The 20,427-nt window shown below is 45.2% G+C and overlaps 1 protein-coding gene across 1 annotated transcript in view; it reads right to left on the bottom strand.

Moving 5' to 3' along the window:
* Positions 1-20,427, bottom strand: part of RYR3 (ryanodine receptor 3) — a 355,591-nt gene that overhangs the window by 191,870 nt on the left and 143,294 nt on the right. The window contains 10 exon segments of the mRNA XM_059372112.1: positions 315-523; positions 7,999-8,133; positions 8,136-8,173; positions 8,735-8,772; positions 8,774-8,940; positions 9,774-9,921; positions 11,264-11,423; positions 13,089-13,172; positions 13,439-13,542; positions 15,512-15,616. Coding sequence (XP_059228095.1) covers positions 315-523; positions 7,999-8,133; positions 8,136-8,173; positions 8,735-8,772; positions 8,774-8,940; positions 9,774-9,921; positions 11,264-11,423; positions 13,089-13,172; positions 13,439-13,542; positions 15,512-15,616 — 1,188 coding nt within the window.

The raw sequence follows: 20,427 nt of genomic DNA on the forward strand, positions 1-20,427 counted from the left end.
CGTAAGGTCTTTGGACACTGTACTCGTATGGCCACGGCAGAACAGAAACATCTGGAGGAAATACAGTGGCGCAAAGGCCCAGGGACCGATCTGCAAGGATGTCTCGGCATGATGGGTGCCGTCTGCAAGATGCCCCTGAGCTGCCACAGTAAACGTGCCCACAGTGACAGCTCGGAGGGCCAGTAAGGCGGTGGCTGGGAGGCAGCCCGGGCATGGACTTTGGTATACAGCTGCCTGTTGACAGGAGCATTAGCAGGAGCTTAGCGCCTCGGCCCACCTGCCCTGCCTAGGCCATCCACAACGTGTAACATTACCTCTATATGGGGATGATCCTTTGGCACGTTGACAAACGTCGGGAGGCGCTTGCTGAACCACATCGCAACGTCCCGGTTCATGTTGACAGCAAAAGGCTCAAAGCCCTCTTGGAGGCCACACATGGTATAAAACTTGAAGGTGCTGGCATCCATCCCGAGATTCATGCGGCCGATCTGAGACAGTCCCAGAGAGCAGATGGGCACAAAGCCTGCACAAGGGTGAAGAGAGCTGCTTCAGCCCCCAGGACCATTCCAGGAAGCTCTGAGCAAGTCAGACCTTGGCTTTCTTCACAGCTCTGGGTCCAGGAGGAAAGAGGGGACACAATCCTTTGGCACACAGATGCTGCAGGAGGTCACATGGAATCTAAGGCTGCCATTGGTGTCTGGGGAAGAGAGCTGACTTTGGTTCAACATGATTTGGGGGAGAAATAATCATCTAACCGAGATTATTCTTAGGGTATAAATATGTTATCAGCTGGAAAAGTAAGAGGATAAGTAAAATTCTTTATCTATGTTTCATTAAAATTGACATTAGGCCCTGGGAAATTTCAAAACACTGCCAAGAACAACACAAGGAGCCTAAAAGAGGACTTGGTACAAACAGCCCAATGTCTCGGCATCTTCCCCAGTGAAATGGGTGATCTAAGTTTCTTCCCGTCTTGAGTCTGATTCTGAACGTGCACTCTGCTGGTTTACAAAATACTGTTTACAAACTGCCAGGCCCCTAGCCTGCTGTTGTGGGCCCCACCCAAGCAGGAGGCGAGATTTCCCAGCAGAAGCCGTGGGCAGTTCCTCCTACCCTCCTACACTTACGGTCTCTTTTCAAGCTTACTCCCAATTCTCATCATATTAACAATCTGCCATACAGAATATTCCAGAGCAGAACTTCATACTGCTTGCCGTGCTTGTCTGTGGGATATTTATAAATCATAATTGTGGACTGACAAGTCGACAGAGCCGGGAAAGCACTAATTATGGGGTGGCGGTGCGGGAGGCAGGCGTAGGGAGAGTACTTGGAAGGGGAGGAGGGCTCGGAGGCCAGTGGCTAAAGGAGGGGCTGGAACCTGCACAAACTAAACTGGTGTCACTCCTAAGACGGGAGTGTTTATTTAAGCGGAAATGTAAAGGCCAACTTCAGGAGAATTTACATTCAACAGTCAGAGCTGCTGTCAGTAGAAACCAGGGACAAAAGCCACTACTCCTAGAGGCAGTGATGACATGCCATGGCCTGAGGCACAACGTTTCAATGTAGATGAATCATAGAAGTTAAAAGCAAATCACTCACAAGCTAAGCTGGTTGCTTTCGGAAACTGTCCACTCATTTAGGACACTATCTGAGACCATTTGGTATCATTTCAAGTAGTAGAGCTTTAATGTGATGCTAGCACAATGAGGGTGATGATCATGCAGCAGCCTCCACTCAGGGGTGCTGAGGGCCGAGTGTAGGGGGTGGCTCAACCCTCGGGCAGGTGGATGGACCGCTCAGATAAGCACCCCATCATGCAACCTCCAGAGTGGCACTATGCGTCTGGCAGTTTTGTGCCAGGGACCGTGATAGAGGAAACCATCTCCTTTCTGCAGATGTCGATTTTTTGTAAATAAGGGACCCTTAGAAATCAGATTCTAGCGTGGAATGAGCATTGCCTCTTAGCAATATTTCCCATTGGGACAGAGGGATATGCATTAGGAAAAGATGTCAAGGAAGAAAATTATCCTGATCCCAAGGAACTTCTACAAAAAGGGATAAAAACAGAATAGTGAGGAATGAATGTTCTGCTGGAAGGCATCGCTACTCCCAGGACCACATTTTAGCCTCTGCTAAAGGGGTTAACACAACCCAGAAAATTGCTACCGTAGTAGCTGTAACTTGGAGCCAAGATCACAAAGCAGGGTCACCCTGATGTGAGCAGAGAAAGGACATCTTAGGAATACTGGTCTTCTCCTGTCTTCTTCTCTATTGACTTGGGTGGTGGAATGCATGAGCAAGAGACACAAAAGCCTGACTTGTGAATAACAACTCAGGTCACATGAATAACTTCCTAGTCACAGACCACCAGGCAGTGTAAGACACACGTGGAAAAAAAACAGGTAATGTGTGTGGGATGTCTTTTCTCTAAGGGACTTGGGCTCCTCTTCATTCCTAAGCTACCACCAAAGCGAACAGCACTTCACTTAGGACAGAACTGAAGACCTGAGGAGCTAATGGACCTGACCAAGGTCATGAGAAGGGCAAGTAACAAAATGGGACAAGATCCCACGTCCTCTGACTCACAGACCCCCTGCCAGTCAGTGTGCAAGAGAAGGGGTGAATGTTCCAGGGGATGAATGCCCCAGCTTTAAATAGCAGTCACGTCCCGGGCAGAGGACTGCACTCATCAGAGTCAAGTACTATCCCTACAGGACAGCAGCCCTTGCTGCAGGGGAGAGTGGAGCAGAGCCTGAGAGAAGGCACAGGTGCACCAGTCACAGATGGGAGACCCATGGAGGAAAGACTGTCTGACACCACCTGGGACTGAGTGGGCACGGATGGGACAGCTCAGTAAAACAGCTGAAAAGAAGCTAGATCCAAGCCTGGTTCAGGAAAGAAAAAACCAAGAAAGGACCAAGAGCAAAGATAAATCCTCCTAAGATACCTGTACTTTCTCCCAGGGAACACCACTTGATACCAGATACATTGAATCAGCAGCTCCCTCCAGCTAGCTGAGAGACTGTAGCTCATGATCTTTCCCTCTCTAAAAGTCCTTTCTTTAAGGCATTAAAATTTCATGTAACTTTCTAACGGCTAGATAAGGGCAGGGTTGGGGGGACAATTATGATAAACCACATCCGCTAACATTTATCAAGTACGTTCTAGGTGTTAGGCACTGGGCTTAGTGCTCTGCAGATCTGGCTCATTGTTATGCCCATGTTACAGAACCGGAAACTGAGGCTTAGCAAGCTGAATTTGCTCAAGGTCTGTCCCCTGGTAAACAGGCAGAGCCAGCATGTGGAGAAGGCTGTCAGAGAAGCAGGCCAGAGCAAGCAATGGGGACTAAGGTCAGGAGGCTTGCTATCTAATTCTTACCTACAATGACTTGCTTTGTGAGTTTTTCTTCACTTTCCCTAAGTGTTATGTCCTTGATCAGTTTGCCTCCAGATAAAGCAGTGGGAGGCCCTCAAACACAAAGGCCCCTTAGATGAAAAGGGCTACTTCTCAAGTGGCCATATAGCTTCCTGGAATAAATCTGGATAAAAAGATCCATTTGGTAAGGTCACACGGCATTAGAGTGAGCAATGACTCTCATAAACAAGGATTTGCACTTCGCACACAACTCAGTTAACCCTGGCTTCAAATGAAACTGGAAAAGTAAGAGGACAGAAAAATAAAGGGGAAGGGAAATGCCCTTCCCTATATGCAGCCTATGAGGTACAATAAGCTGACATTATTCTTAAAGATTCATTTATTTACCTGAGCGAGAAAGAGAGAGAGAGAGAAAATGAGCAGGAGGGGCAAAGGGTAAAGGAGAGAATCCCAAGCAGACTTCATGCTGAGCGCAGAGCCTGATGCAGGGCTTGATCCCGTGATCCTGAGATCACAACCCGACCCAAACCACGAGTCAGATGCTCCACTGACTGCACCACCCAGAAGGCCCAGTATGCTGACATTTCTGAAGAGGTTTCTGGAGGAAATTCGCAAATAGCATTATCTTGAACTAAGATGCAAGGAGAGTTCTTGTTTCAAGAGAGGACGGCAAGAGCAGAGGCATTTAAATCCCACAGAGGACTCCAGATTCTGCTCAATCTTGTCTCACAAGGCCCCTTGACTAGTCCTGTGATTAGGAAGAGGGAGAGCCAGGAGGGCCATCTTTTTCTAACTCAGGAGCTCAGGGGAAAAAGAAACAAATGTGGTTCCCTAGAAGATCTAAATCAGGGATTTTTTGTTAATCCATTTCAAGCTGTAAAGACACAAGAGCAGCTCATACCGGTAAAGGAACAAATGTGATCTTGGAGACCAGTGATTAGAGGAGTACCTGGGACTTTCCCTGGGCGTTTCTGAGAGTCTCACTCCAGTAGCATGTGCTGTCCCCATGCATTTCCTTCTCTCAGTAAGCGTCAGGAAGATGGCTTTTAGAGGCAGCATGTTGTCACGAGCCTCGTAGCCAATGCTAGAAACCAGGGGTGGTGTACCTCTGCTCCAGCCGTTTTCGAGAATGGCGGGGGACCCCCGGCACCTGTGTGGTTTGCTTGCAGAGGGCAGTGACAGCTCCTGCAGGTATGTTTCCTCTGTCACCTATGGGGGTGCTACCAGCAGAGCTGGGGGAATCTGTGAAATCCTGCCGAGCCCCCAGAAGCAGCAGTGGGGAGGCCGTCCCTGCAGACACCAAAGCTACACCAGAGCAGTTTGTCTCCCGGGGGAGTGCTTGGCAGAGAAGCCACACGGGAGAAAGCTGTGCTCCCTCATCATGTTCTGAGGTCTAACAGGGCATTCAGGATTGTATCTCCCTTTCCTTTAAGTGGAATAAAGAGAAGACTAATAGCAAAGGTTTCATCAGCGAAGCTTCTGAGCTTCCAGAAGCTATGAGATGACAACACAGAGAACTGTGATGGTCCAGGCCAGAGATATGAGTAGGGAACAATGATTAGGACAATCCTAATGATGCAGATAAGGGGTATCAGCTATGATACAGAAGAGGATAGAGACAACCATTTATAAATAACCCAGAGGCAAACAGCCCTGTGATGGAATGCCTGTCCCTACTCCTTCCCCGGAAGGACTAGAAACTTCCCACCAGCACCACTCCCATTGAGGGAATGGCCTGAATCCAGGCTGAGATGCTGGCTACCAGAACACAAGCCCAAGGGGGATTCTGTTTTGTGGGGGCTACTGTGTACAAAATGCTTTATTTCAACAGCTGCTTTTCATAACAGCTCAAGGCAAGAATTGTTGTCTCTTTCTACCTTATGCAGAGAGCCAGAGCTAGAGGGCTATTCTAGGCCGCCAGGCTATTGTTACCAAAGAATGGCTTGCTGACTTCCTTTCAACTGTCCTTCTGCAGACTCCTGAGCCATCACAGAATGGAAAGAGCCTTCTAGTTATCTTGTCTCTGTATTATTAAAGTGCAATACAATATTACAGCACAATATGTTAACACCATACGGTACAATTCTATTATAAAACAGCTCCCTAATAATAGACTTTGTGATTCTGAAGGTCAGATCGTGTCCCCATACACAAAAGGTCTAGCAGGCAGTTCTTTCATTACAACACAGATGATCTCGAAAAGCAAAGTTACCGTAAAACATCCCTCTTCTTTATAGCATTCTGCTCAAACCCTACAATAGCTCCCATGCCCCAGAGTCAAGGCCAAGGGTGCATGGCCCAAATCTGACAATACAAATTTCTTGAATGAAAAGACTGAGTCTTGGTATTCAAGGCTGTCACCTGCACCTTCCCTATCTTCACAGCCTTGTCTTCCATAAATTCCATAGACAAATCTCCCAGATTCTCACACCCTTTCCTGCCATTTTCCGATTCTACACTATTACTCATACTACTCAGACACTTATTCTTACTGTAGTTATATGCTCAGACGGGATACCCTGCTTCTTAGAGGGGGACTTCTCAGAGTCTTTATTTCACATTCAGTTTCGAGCCTGTATTTCTAGAATTTCCTTTCTGTCTTCCTCATTTGCCATTTCTAATCTACTACTTTGTGTTAGGAGTTCTCTTTTCATATTTGTGAGTCATTTAATTTTACAATGAGAAAACAAGCCCCCTCACACTGTTACTGCTTGCGTTTATATATACTTTGGACCGCTGTTTCTCACGCTTTAATGTGCAAACCACAGGAGTTCAGCAGTGTGGCATGGGGGCCTGAGATCCTGCATTTCTTACATGTGGGCCACACTTTGAGCAGCAAGGCTTTGGACTTTACAAAGTTCTTATAATTCTGCACCACATACAAGATTCTTAGCCCTCCCTTCTGTGAGACCAAAGACTCCTAGGGAAGTAACCTCCCCCTGTTCCTACACAGCGGGGCCAGGAGAAGGTCACTGGTCCTTGGACTGCTTTTCCCTTAGGGAGCTACTTTCCTTAGGGATGAGCCTCAATCTTCTAGTTCTTCCTTCTCTTCCTGGCCTCAAGATGAGAGCGCTGCATGTGGTGGGTACTGGGAAGACAGAGGTTTCCTAAGCTCAGTGTCAGAGGTGGCCTTCTATACTGCCCTTCTGTCCTACACATTTCCTCTGCTGTGCCTCTGAGTGACACAGAGGTCATTCTCTCTACTGGCAACGTCTTTTCCACAGGTCTCCGAGACCAGGATTCTTTCTTTAAAACCTTGCTTTTAAACCTTTGCAGAAGGCACGAAAATATGACCCCATCTGGCTTCAGTTATCTTGTCTTTCTAGGAAAAGACACTGACTTGCAACCTCTCTATTTCCCAAATATGTGGGTTTAAAGTTCTCTTAGAGTACAGTGAGGTATGGATAACAGGTGCCCATAAAAGGCATGAAAGGGATTTATCAAGTTTAAAACTCTAAATAAAGAATATTTACATTATTCTATGTACAGTTACACATATTTCTGCTGCTCTTGCTTAAGTAGTTTTTACCTTTTTTAGCTTTCTAAATGAAAACTGTTTATTTTTGTGGAGTTTCAAAAATTTAGAGCTAACAGGAGCCCTGATCATTCACAGAGGGAGAGATGAGGTTAAGCAAAGTCAATCCAAGATGTCACAGGTGGAGGGGGGTAGACGCAGGAGGACAGCTCAGGTCACCCGACCCGGAGCACCCTCTTGCCTTCTCAACTCTCCACCTCATCCTCATCTATAAGGAAAAGAGAGTGGGCCAGCACCAAGCAAAGAGGCGTACGTACAATGGGTATTAAGTCATTGCCCTAGAACTTTCTAACAGAGAAGGATGTTGGAACTTGTATGGTCCATCCTCGAATTTTCTGGTATAGATGAAAAAAGTGAAACCCAGAGAGGTCAAGCCAAGAGTCTCTAGGAGTCACAGAGATTGTCAGGTATGAGTCAGCTGACTCACAGTGCAGTGCTCCTTAACTCCTATGCGCGGCCAGCCACGTAGGTACGTACGTGTTGTAGTTATGCGGACAGGGAAATGAGAAGTACCAATGTCCCCTCAGTGTAGCCAGAGGCAATGGCCCGACTGCCATCTATTCAGGGCCATTAATGAGTGCAACTGTGCTTGGCTTTCCCAGCATGTCTGAATTCAAAATAAATTATATTTCATTCAAGGAACAGCTAAGTCAAACTTTTGTGTCTGAGTGGTTCTCACCAAAGCATCAAGTTCAATTACACAAACAAGCAGAATGACATTTCAAATCAGAATAAAAGGATAATTCTTTAATTCATTGACTTTTCTATTCTCCCAGGGCCTAAGTCCATATGCAATTAGCATTTCCTCTGTAACGCTGGGAAACCTTAACAAGCCAACGTGCAGGGCTGGGAATCCGAGGAGAGCTTCTAAAGCTATCTGGAAGTTCACAAGTTGCATTTATGCTGTCCGTACCAAATATCACCATGATTTGTCTGGACTCTTCAAAAATGATAGTATACCACCAGAGTTTCAAATATGCAAAGGATGGTTCATCTTGAGTAAGGAGGTAGATGAGCTCACCCAGCTCTCCCTGGATCTTCCCTCAACTCAGAGCTGGAATGCAGTGGGGGGAGGGTGGGAAATTTACCATTCTCAATTTCGTAATCAGCGAAGGCGAGTTCAGAGCCTTTGTTGGTGATCAGCAGCTCGCCATTCAGTGTGAAGATCATCGAAGCATCATCCAAGTTAATCATACATCCAACCACGTCTCCTGGCTGCCACGTACGTCCAAAATACCCACTGCCTTGATGCCACCGCTGGCCCTAGGAAACAAGACTGCAGGGTTAGAGGACTGGAGGTCTCAAAAACCCCCAGTCCAGCTGAAGAAATGACTCCATGAGCAATTTCTCCTAACTGGTAGTTGTACCTGGTTTTTACAAGGTACTCAGTCTTCTACCAGGGACAACTCACATGGAAGAATGATCTATCTTACAAATAAATGAAACCAAGTTCCACAGGCTCATCAGAAAAGGTAGCCAGAGTCCCCCAACACCTAGCTGGCCATGACAGCAAGCAGAACTCACTCTGGGACACAGTGGTAAGATTTCCACACATACTAGCTGCACTGTGTTTTGTGATCCTCCTCTGGAACAGAGGCAATGGGCTCAAGTCCAAGGGCAGATACAGAAGTTACAGAAAGGATGTGAGCACAGACCAAAGTGACCATAGCTAGCTCTTGGTCACTCAGTGACCTAAATTAGCCAGTGGTGCTGATGACTCACTTTGAAGCCAGAGATCCAGACACTCAGTACTTCCAATTTCCAGGGAAATGTTTGGAGCAGAGAAACTTGGACTGGGGATATGCGGACACCATCAGAACTTACCCTGCTGCCTTCAAACACAAAGGCTTGGTCATCGGCCCCCAGCTCAATGTCAGGCCGACAACCTGGCCTGGCCCAGCCAACGCGCATGTCTCCTCCAGTTACCACCTCAAACTCAAAATACCATTTTCCAGATCTCACTGCATAAGACCGCTCAACCCGGAAAAATCGAATCTTGTCAATGCTGACTTTCTCCACAGCTGGGTCAGCTATTGTGAGAAGGAGAGCAGCAGAGGATACAGGAGGTAAAGAGAGAACACAGGCCTTTAATAATTAGGTAGCATTCTCAAAAGAATCTCACAACAGCAAAGATGACAGACCTCCCACTACCCAACATGACATTTTGTTCCTAACAGAATAATCGCCATTATCATCATATCATAATCAGAATATAAGCTAACACACAGAGTGATTACTTTGTGTAGATCCCTTACAAACTATACATAGCAACAATCCTATAAGGTCGGTAACACCGTCTTCACTTTACAGATGAAAAAATTGAGGCTCAGAAAGGTTTACTTGTTCAAGGTCTCAGAGCCAATAAGCTGAGCAGATTTGAACCCAGATCTGTCTTCAGCCAAATGTATACTCTTAATCACTTGTAATGCTACCCTAATTTGCCTATAGCACTCCCTGGGCATGAGATGATATGACGTGTCCATCAGTTCTGGGCTGGTGATTTTAATCAGTTTCAATTGTGAAATGAGACAACCTGGCTCCAAAGTAAGCTGACATTCACGTGTCTGGTAGATATGAGAAATAAAGGTAACTTGGTTTTGTGACCAAATATCCCCCAAATTCCAGCTAAACTGTAGGATCACTTATTCCTTGTGGGATTGGGCCACAGAGGTGCTCACCATAGAGTTTAAACATGGTTCTCCCTCCTCCCCCCCATCACTTGTTAAAATAGACCATTTACTTCAGTGCTCTTTGGTACAAGTATCATTTCTAATAGTACATTTTAGACTTATTCAAAGTCAGCACTTCTGCAGAAAAGGACCAGTTGAGTCAACCAGGACCAGAATGAACAAGCTCAACTCACCCAGTTCTTGGTCCGAAGGCTCAATGTTATAGCCATAACCAACAAATGTGCGAACAGCTTCACGAAGGCTGTCCCTATTGGACTTCTTGGTACGCTCATCCAGTAAAGCATATGGCACCAGCCGGGGATTTCTTTTATTCTTTAAATCCTGTGTGAAGCCGGAGAAAAGAGGCTCTGAGGAAATACAGTTTGTCTTTACCAAGAGCTTGTCCCACTTACATACTGCCGGACACAGTCCTGGCTCCCTGCTGTCAGTTGACCAGCTCTTCTTCCCCCAGTGCCTTGATATTTAGCAATATACTCATTTACTACTTCTCTTCAGGATTAAATGAATATATATGGAAAGGTTTTGCTAATGTTTAAACCTAGCATTAAAAAACACATTTTAATAATGCCAGCCTATGAATAAAATGAAGTGTCATGAAATTGGTTAGAAATTTATTCCCCAGGCAAGGCAGATGGGGATTTACGTAACTATTCCACCGTGATTTAAACTGTTCGAGTCTCCTCACAACAGTCTCTTCACAGAGAAACAATGCAGAGAAACACCTGTGCTCCCTGAAACATCAGAAAAGGTGGCAGAACCACAGGGGGTCCATTTCCTTATAGCAGGCACACATTTGTATTAGAGTCCTCCTCAGTTCCTTAGGGAGAACTAAGATGACAATGGCAATGATTGCGGTCCTAAGTCATCATAAACAAATATGCCACTGTTTTGAGTCCCCTTCCCCCTTTCTGCCATGATTTCCATAGCTGTGGTCTTCTTGGGTTTCCAGACATGTGCAGAGTTGGAGGCTAAGACATGAATATATACGTGTATACACCATTACCCTTGAACTTCCCTGATAGCAATCTAGGTACCTAAGGAGATGAGGGATTACTTTAAGGAAAAGATGGTATGGCTCTTAACTCCATCTAATTCTTTGCTGGGCCCTGGTTCTTAGGCTGTCTCCTGTGTAAGCCAAGAACTGTGCCCAGGAATCCTGGCCTGATGGGCTAAAGTAAGGGGCACAGGCTTCTTGGCAGACTGGTTTTGCCCCTCTCCTTCTCCTCCTGTTCACCTTCAGCAGGAAACTGAAGAAACACTACTGATCTACTGTGTTGATGTGCAGAAGGCTTACTCTGGCCTTGGAGAGTGGCATGAAAGCTCAGCTCTCCGTGATGCAAACAGCAAGACAAGGAATGAGGGAAGAGGCAGCCAACGGGCACATACAAGGGAACACAATCATAAGTGAACCAGACTAACAAAGGAAAGGTAAGCCTATCCATTTCTGCAAAAATTGGAATTCTGCCTAGAGTTAATGTCAATGTGACCATTACAAATTCCATCCAGTCCCGATTCTATAAATAACGAGTGCACTGAGGCATGAGGGATAGAGTGCAAGGGCAGCTTCTATCTTCCAATCTAATACCCACCAAAGTAAAATGGCATTTTGATGGATGATGCCATCTCCCAGCATTTGCAGCAGGCTTGACCCAGGACTTCTTACCTGTTGGATGCCATAGGTCCATCCTTGTTTTATTCTGTCTTTGGCCCAAACGTTGTGTGCATTTTCTGCAAGCTTATCCACTAAAACTTCTTGAGGAGGTAATAGCTTCACATCAGACAGATCCAAAGGGGCTGGCTTATAGCCATTGGACATCATATAGCTACAAGGAAAAATATATATTTTTTGGACAGATCTCTAGGACTCCCCCATTACAGATCTGAGCACATGGTAAGAATACCAGGAAAATAAGGCTTCAGTCTCAGGTTCTACCCTTTGGCAGAATGGAGAACTCAGCTCTCTTTCAAGTCCTTAGATGAAGTCCCTACCAACAATCATTTTTGCCAATACATGTCACAGATTCCAGAGTGTTAGAGAAAGTGCCTGGTTAATGCAATCTGGCCTCATTTCTAAGAAGACTACTTGTGAGCCTGACCAGTGAGGGGCATGTTCAGTGTGCTGTGCCGCTATGCACAGCCCCTTCAACCCATTTCCACAACAGCAAAGGTCACAACCAGATTGGCAAGGGCAAGACCTTGAGCCAAAAGGTTTCTTATAAATCAGTGGAGAATGGTCATTCAGGCCTCAGAAAGTTAAACCCTTACTTTGGGAATTAAGAAGGAAAATCATGACCTCCAAGAATTTGTGAGCTGGAAGTGACCTTCACGGTTTGCTGTTCAGTCCAGAAGCCACAGCCTTAAATGTCTGTAATTTGGTAGATAATTTGATAGCTCACGTGAAGACAGGAAACAGCTGAGTATGAGCCCAGGTAGATACACTGCATGCATGGAGAGGGCCAGGGCATGCTGTGGAGTGACTCACAGGAAAGGAGCTGATTGTAGTTATGTGAGAACAGGAGTCTGGAGGAACTCACGGCCCCAGAGCCACCACATGCCCACCTCACAGCCAGAACCTGAATGTGCTGACTTGCAGACCAGGGCTCTATCTACAGAGGAACTGCCAAACAGCCTAACATGCAGGGTCTGCTATAGGTCTTAAATACTGCCTATTATCCACTTTTGTGGGATGCCCGATCCTGGGCAGAGTCAGCATGGGCTGACTGCTGAGCACTGACCCCAGCAGCCTGACCAGCAGGTCACTCCTCCAGCTTCTGCCTCACAGATGTGCTGTTCCCAGCATCTGGAGTTGCCTCTATGAGTGGTGCTTGGCAGCTTAGGAGTTTCACAGGGAAGAAGGGGAAGATAAGCATTTGATTAAAGTTGACACTGCCTTGCCTCAGAGGTAATCATGACACCTGCATGTGAATACATGCGACCCCAAGGCAGGTGCATGAAGCGCGAGTGAGTGAGCCAGGGGACGGGCCAGGGAACGCATACCTGAGCACGTGAGAACGTGCGTCTCTCTGTGATTGTCCAGGTGAGAGGGAGAATAGGGCACAGGCAGATTTAGGGGCCCAAGTCCATCTTGGCAGAGACAACCACTTCTACAAAGGATTTATCTGGCTGGCCCAATGCCAGAGGAGTGAATCTTCACTGTGGCTACCAACCATTTTCAATTTCCATGCCAGTTAGTGTTCTTGCAGGCCAAAGGCTCTCTACACCTCCCCCAACCCACCAAGAGCCACATCTCCAGGCTTAGAACTAACAATAGCCGTGCAGGTTCTCATTGAAGGAGTGAAAGAGGGAAATCCTAGAAACACCTGAACTGCAACAACTTCTGCCTGGAATTTACAAAAAAGCCATCCTCAACGGGCACTATTGAGCATCTGGGGCCATCACCTGCCTTTGTTCACGGACCTCCCATCCTCCCCGTTACAAAACTCAGACTGAAGCACGCAAGTCTTCAATCACTGAAAAAAATCACTTACTTTTTGGGCAATTTGACCTTCTTGAGATCTTCCTCAGCAGCTGGATTCACATGAGCAATATGGCACCCTAGGGCCAGGAGGGTCCTGTAACGTAACAGAGGGAGAGGACAAGGGTCCACTTAATGCTGGATAGCAAGAACCCTCACCTGCATCTGGGTTGATCAGTAACAATGGTGGATGTGTTCCTTACTATGCTAACTCCTCCTGTAGCAGGAATAATCACCACTGCCACTCATTTATCAGAAAGTATCATGTTTTCAAGGCAAGAGACATACCTTCACAGTATTGTTATAAGGCATTAAATCACCCGCTCACTGTTCAGTCCACATTCAATTCAATTAAACACTCACTTTAAGGTTTCAGTTGACATCTGTAGGTTATAATTCTTCTCGGTTTCAGGCAGCTTTGAAAACTCCACAAGACAGGGGTGTTGTCTTTTATTGTCATCCCGTATCTAGATGACAACATAAGGAAAAATGTAATTTGAGTTTTGACAATGGGCACTGCCCTGGAAAACAGAAAAGGAAACGCTTGCAAACATCGCCCAGGCAATCCATATCAGGCAAGACAAAGACATTTATTTGCAGATAGGCAAATAGATAATGTCCTCTCTAGCTGGTGATACGCAGTCCGAGTTGCTAGTGGTTTGTGCTCTGTGGATTTATTTTTCTAAATTTTTTAAATTCAATTAGCCAACATATAGTACATCATGATTTTCAGGTGTAATGTTCAATGATTCAACAGTTGGTTATGATACCAGTGCCCAATACATCATGCGCCCTCCTAAACACCCCTCACCCGGGTACCCCAGCCTCCCATCCCCACCCTTTCTGCAGCCCTCAGTTTGTTTCCCAGAGTCAAGAGTCTCTCTATGGTTTGGCTCCCTCTCTGATGACTCCCCATTCTGTTTTTCCTCCCTTCTCCTACGATCTTTGGTGCTGCTTCTCATATTCCGCACATGAGTGAAACCATATGATTCTGTGGATTTGTTTCTATTCAAGTGTCTGCATTCAAAATGTACTCTTGTAGAGAAAAAATTTTGTACATGGCAGCCATATTTCTGCCTGTCCCAAATTCATGGAACCAAAATGCTCCCATTTGGTAGCCTTCTTCAGAAAATAAAGGACAGAAGCTGTCCAACAGAAATACAAAGTCAGCCACCAATGTGAACCACATTTATAATTTCAGATTTTCTAGTAGCCACATGAGAAGAGCAAAAATAAACAGATGAAGTTCATCTTAGTAATATACTTCATTTAACTAGCTATCTAAAAATATTATCATTTAACAAGCCCAAGAAATCATTTCAAGTCTGAGAAATCATTTTTGAGTCATTCTATATTAGCTTTTCATAGCAAGTCTTCCAAATCCAGTGCATTTGAGAATTACAGCACATTTCAAGTCAGACTAGTCACATTTCAAGGGCTCCATAGTCCCTTGTGGCTCATGACTTTTGTATCAGATGGTTATAGATCCAGACATTAACTAATTAATGCATTCACTCAACAAACATTTGTTAAGTGTCTCCTACGTGGTAGGTACTGAGTTACACAGCAGGAGTTCAGTGGTGAGCCGGGATAGCCCCAGGCCCATAAAGAATACAGTGTAATGGAGTAGAGAGCAGTAATAAAATAGTCATAATAATAAATGTAATATTGCAATTGTGAGTTGTTCTCCCAAGCAGAGGTCTGTGGTGTTATAAAAGCATATAGCAGGGAGGCAGTCACATAGAAGGGGAATCCTTTATGGTAGCTCCGTCAGTACCCAAGTGTTGGAGCACAGGGGCCCTTTCAGTAACGAAGATAGAATGGAATGTGCATAATTTGAGGGTGTCAGGGTCACAGGAACTGCCACACCTCACCTATCTTTGTGCCTTCAGACGTGACCTTATACAAACCACAGAACAAAGTCAATTTATATCCTCTTTGAAAAATGCTTTCTAGTGCAAGAGATTCTGTAACCTCTTCTGAGTGTCTATTAATCTTCGTGATCATCTGAAAACTGTATCAAACAAATTCTGACCCAAAACAATGAATCAGCCAGCCTTTTTTGGGGGGGGGAGCTTTCATGCAGAGCAGACAGTTTTTTCTGAAGGGGAAAGGAATAATGAGAGTTCTGAAGGAGGTGTTGGGGAACAACTGTGCTCAATATTCCCCTAAAAAAAAGGAAACCATTCCCAAGTAAGAAGGGAGGCGAACCCCCGCTTCTGTCTGTGCAGAGCTTGGCCTCCCCAGTGCCCTTGACCGCACTCAGACAACTGAGCAAGACTTGGAGCACAGGCTACACAGCGGGTAGTAAGGAGCAGTGAGTTTTGGCTCATATGTTTTCCTCCCTCATTCGAGTCTTTCAAGAGCCCTCCGCAGTAACAAGGCCATCCAACTCTCCATCTCAGAGATGGAGTTCCTGGCCACAGGAACACAGACCTTGCCAAAAGTCCAGCCAAGCTCTATTTTATTCATTCCCCAAAGCTCGTGGATGTTTTCAGCCAGTCTATCTCGGATCTTTTCTAGGTGAGGGGGCAAAACAACCTAAAAGGAAAAGGAACAAGTGTGAAGTCAGCAGTACCAGTCGTATTGAAATCTATCATAAAAATGCATGTAGATAAGGTGCCACAGTTGAATTCACTACGTATCCCCCCAGGAGGGGCTGTTCCCAGAGGTTCCTTTTTCCCAGGAAGGACCATACTGTTGCAACCCACCCTGTCTGACCCAGATGCTTCCAGAGATTGCTTCCTCTCTGGGATTCCCCTTTACCTATGCTATGCCTTCTCAGTCCTCCTTGTAGCTACTTGTGTTCTATGTTCTTCCCATGTGAATGCTTCCCTGGGCCTCCCCTCCCCTCTGTCCATGCTCTTTCCTTGGGAGATCTCACCCAGCCATAGATGGTCACTCTCAAGTCTGTATGTCTCCAGCCATGGTCTCTCCCGAAGTTCACACCTACAGTTCCAACTGCCTGCAGGATTTTCCCACCAAAGTAAACCCAACATGCTACTGAAACCAAATTCATGTCTTTCCCTCAAAACCTCGTTCCTGTTTCTCTCCTCTTTTTGTTGAATAACCTGCCATTGCTTCAAGCCTGGAAGTCATCCTAGTGTCTTCCCTCTCGACATGACTTGTCCTCTCCCACAACACCATCAAATCAGTCACACAATTGATTGTGTTCATTTTTGAAGGATCTTTCTCAAGGGCCCCCTCCTCTAATCACTCAACCTCATTATTTTCTCCTTGGACCATTGCAAGAGCTTCACAGGTAGTCTCCTCAACTGCCCACCAATCTACCCTCCACAGTGTGGCCAGAGTGATGAGTCTACAACAATAAAACCACATCAAAGCACTCTCCTCCTGGGTGTCTCCCAAGTGTTCCTTGAGCTCCTAAGACACAAACTAGATGTGTGAACCAAGTATATAGTGTCCTCCTTCACCACCGTGGTCCTCCCAAACACATCCCCCCCCCCAACCTTCTTGAAATTCTCACAGAAGATCACAGTATTTCACAGTTCTGTGTCCTTATACTTGCAACACATACCCTTGTTAATCCTCCCACAACACACATAATATGTATACACACACACACACACACACACACCTCTCTACACAACATAACAGATAACTGGACACTCTCCTAGACCAGCCTCTAGATGGGAATCTCTGAGCCCCTTTTCAGCTAGGCTCTACCCCTGGGCCTTGTTCTCCAGACTCCAGTTGTAGAAAGGATCCCGCTAAATCAGTTTGGTGAGAATCTACCATCCTACATATCTGATCACCCCCCATCTCTGTGTCTGATCAAACTTCCTCCTGTCCCATCACCCGCCAGGGGATATCAGATTGCCTTCTATCTGTCCTACCTTCAAATAGAATTCTGTGAGATCAATTTAGCAAGAATCCATCCCAACCCCCAAGGTTTCTCTTAGTAATTTCCCTTCCACTGACTTGCCCCACTTCCCCAACTTGCTCTCCTTGGCTGTAAATCCCACTTGTCCTTACTGTACTCAGAACCGAGCCCGGCTCTACACTAAAGTTCCTTTCTCCTTTTTATTTAGCTCCTAAGTAAGATCTGTTTTTACTGCATTAACCGTTGTCCCACTCTGATTTTAATCCAAACATCCTCAATAACCATTCTTCTAAATTTAGCTCAACTTCCCTTTGGGAAGTCTTCCCCAATTACCTTCAGGGAGAGTTTCTCTGTGTGTTCCTGGCACTTTGCTCATATCTCTCCATAGAGGTCACACCCTGGGGGCCCAAGTTGTTCTCCTTTCCTTCCTCCTATTTTAAAAATTTTACTAATATTATGATAGCAATAATGATAATAATAATTATTCTCATGTTTATTCACTGGCAACTTTTAAGAAACAGGAGATTTCATGTAAAAAAGTCCTGATTTCTGGTTTGTTTTGATCCCTTGAAAGATCACTAACATTGGGCTCACACCTTTGCCTGGCAGTTATCAGCTGGAGGGCCTGTGCATTTGGCCTACTTCATTTCTTTTCTTTTCTTTTCTTTTTTTTTTTAAGATTTTACTTATTTATTTGACAGAGAGAGATCACAAGTAGGCAGAGAGGCAGGCAGAGAGAGAGGAAGGGAAACAGGCTCCCTGCTGAGCAGAGAGCCTGATGTGAGGCTCGATCCCAGGCCCCTGGGATCATGACCTGAGCCACCCAGGTGTCCCTGGCCTACTTCATTTCTGCATCACCTGCCAGGGCCTTACAATCCTCATTCTATCAGTAAGGTTATTAGTGTTTCCACCATTATAAAAATCCTGATTTTTTTTTTTTTTGAGGGGGACAGCTCTGGGAGAAAATTTTTTTTTTTAGTAAAAAAAGTGTATCAAATATCATATATAAAGAGATCATGGAGAAAAACAGCAATAACATATTTAACTTATGCATTATAATCACTATCTGCCTTTCAATGAAAGATTTAAAAAATCAACTTAATCATCAAAGAGTCAAAGTTAATAACTGGAATGATGTTTCAATAGAGAGCAAAATGGGGGAAATATTAGCGAACAAATTTTAACTGTATCTGGGTTTTACTGGTCAACCAAGATAATTTTTAAACTTAGTGCTCCTTAGGTGATCACAGACTTAAAGGGGATTTGCACGAGGGAGGAAACACATCCTTCGATAAAAAGAGAAAATGTGGAAAGAGGCCACCAAGGGAACCCCAAATCATCATTTTAGTGACCTCAATTGGTGATTACCTTGCACAGAGTAACACTGGCTTGCTAACTGGCTGGGCTGCCTGGAGCTGGGCTCCCTCTTCCCGGGGCTCAGCCAGAGGCTGCGGGCTTCAAGCCCTGGGTGCAGGTAATACCTAGGACACGGCTCCAGTCAGCAATATTTCACCCACAAACTGGTTACTGTGCCCGAGGGAGGTTGGAGTCAACTCCGTACATATTTACCTTTTCCTTTGACAATAATTTCTCAGAATGCTAGGTCCTAAAAAATTACAAGGCCTCATTCAACATAATAAATTGCACCTTTCCTACAAGACCTTGCCTGTTATTGATTCCCTGGGAACATCTCCCTAGTTTCAGGGTCCATGCAGATTCAACTACGGGTCTGGCCCTCAAAGTTTCTTCTGGCTTGCTGATTTATCTGAGATCTTCGATTTTTCAGATCTTCAGTTCTGCATGTGTGGACGCTTCTCCCATTCTTTGGTCAAGTCTTCCTTTCCTCCCTCATCAAAACTTCCCCTAATTTTTTTGAGGCCCCCACCTTCCAGGAGACTTTTCCTCACACTCGTTCCTGATGATTCAGTGAGGGGTGGTGCAGAGAAGTAAGTATCGTGTTCACGTTCTCCTCTCACTTGGGGTCTGGCAGCTCTGTGTTCATGCGAAAGCTAGTTTAGTACTTTGGCCCTCAAGCTTCATATGTAGGAAACATAGGAATGAGAGGGTCCAATTCCCAGGATCATCTCTGGCCCACCAACTCCTCCCCAGTTTCCTATCAACCTTCTTAATGCCAACTACTTTCAAGGTGTTACACCAGATTCTGTGAGGCAGGCCGGGAAATGTTGCTCTTGCCGCTCTAAGCGAATTCACAGTAATGAGCTACAGAAGGTATGAAGCAAATTCAGGAACATGAACACATGGCAGAAATGTAATAGGGTCACATGAATATTATGGGGAAGTAACATTCTGGAGACCTTCTACAGGTCAAGAGAGCTATATTCCTATAAACTATCAACCCAGTGTGCCTCAGAGACAAGGCCCCTTGCCACTGATTTTAGAATAGTGACTTGAATAGCACTGGTGTGGAGGAAATACCCAAAGCTGTTGTTTATGCCCCTTATCTTGAGCATGTGAGTGTGTCTCTCTCAAAACAGAAACCCTGGGAAGGGAAAAAAATGTCCATTCAGGAGCACTTTCCCCTCATATGTACTATCTCATTTCTTTGAGTTTTATTTCTAACTCTTCTCCTACACATTCTGCTTCCTCCAAGCATCGAGCCACAGGAGAATATTTATTTCTACCTGTCCCTACTTTTTTTCTTTTTAAAGTATTTATTTAAATTCCAGCTAGTTAGCATACAATGTTATATTAGTTTCTGTTGTACAATACAGTGATTCAGTGACTCCGTAGGTCACCTGGGGCTCATCGTGTTAAGTGTGCTCTTCACCTGCACCCCCCCACGTCCCTCTGGACACCACCTCTGTGTTCTGTATAGTTCAGAGTCTATTTCTCAGTTTGCCTCTCTTTTACCCCTTTGCTTGTTTGTTTTGCTTCTTAAATTCTACATATGAGAAAGATCATATGGTATTTGTTGTCCTCAGACTTATTTTGCTTAGTGTAGTACCCTCTAGTCTATCCACATTGTTGGAAAGGGCAAGATTTCACCCTTCTTTATGGCTGAGTAATATTGCATCACACACACACTCACACACACACACACACACACACACACCACCTCTTCTTTACTCATCAGCTGATGGACACTGGAGCTATTTCTATAACTCACCCTTGGATGCCTCTCCCTATTTAAATTTGTTAAAGGCCCTGGTTGAATTCTATCCTCTCTAACTGGACTTCTAGAAATATTCCAACCTAACACGTGTCCCTAGCACTTATTTGTGCTACAGTTCATTTTGCGTTTATTACATTCAGAATTAGAATAATACATTTGCTTTTTACCTCTTCAACTTGGTTGCGAATTCCCAGAGAGTACTGCATGTCTGTGCCTATACCTCACAGAGCCCTGCCTGTAGCACATGATCAACTTGTTCTCTGAGAAATCCTTAAAGAGCTCAATCTATACATATGGTGGAAACACAAAGAACAGCTGTTCATATGACATGACAATGATATGGAATGGACGACAGGAATGGCTCAAAGACAACAC

This window comes from Mustela nigripes, chromosome 13 (assembly GCF_022355385.1).
Source record: "Mustela nigripes isolate SB6536 chromosome 13, MUSNIG.SB6536, whole genome shotgun sequence".
Classification (NCBI taxonomy): Eukaryota; Metazoa; Chordata; class Mammalia; order Carnivora; family Mustelidae; genus Mustela; species Mustela nigripes.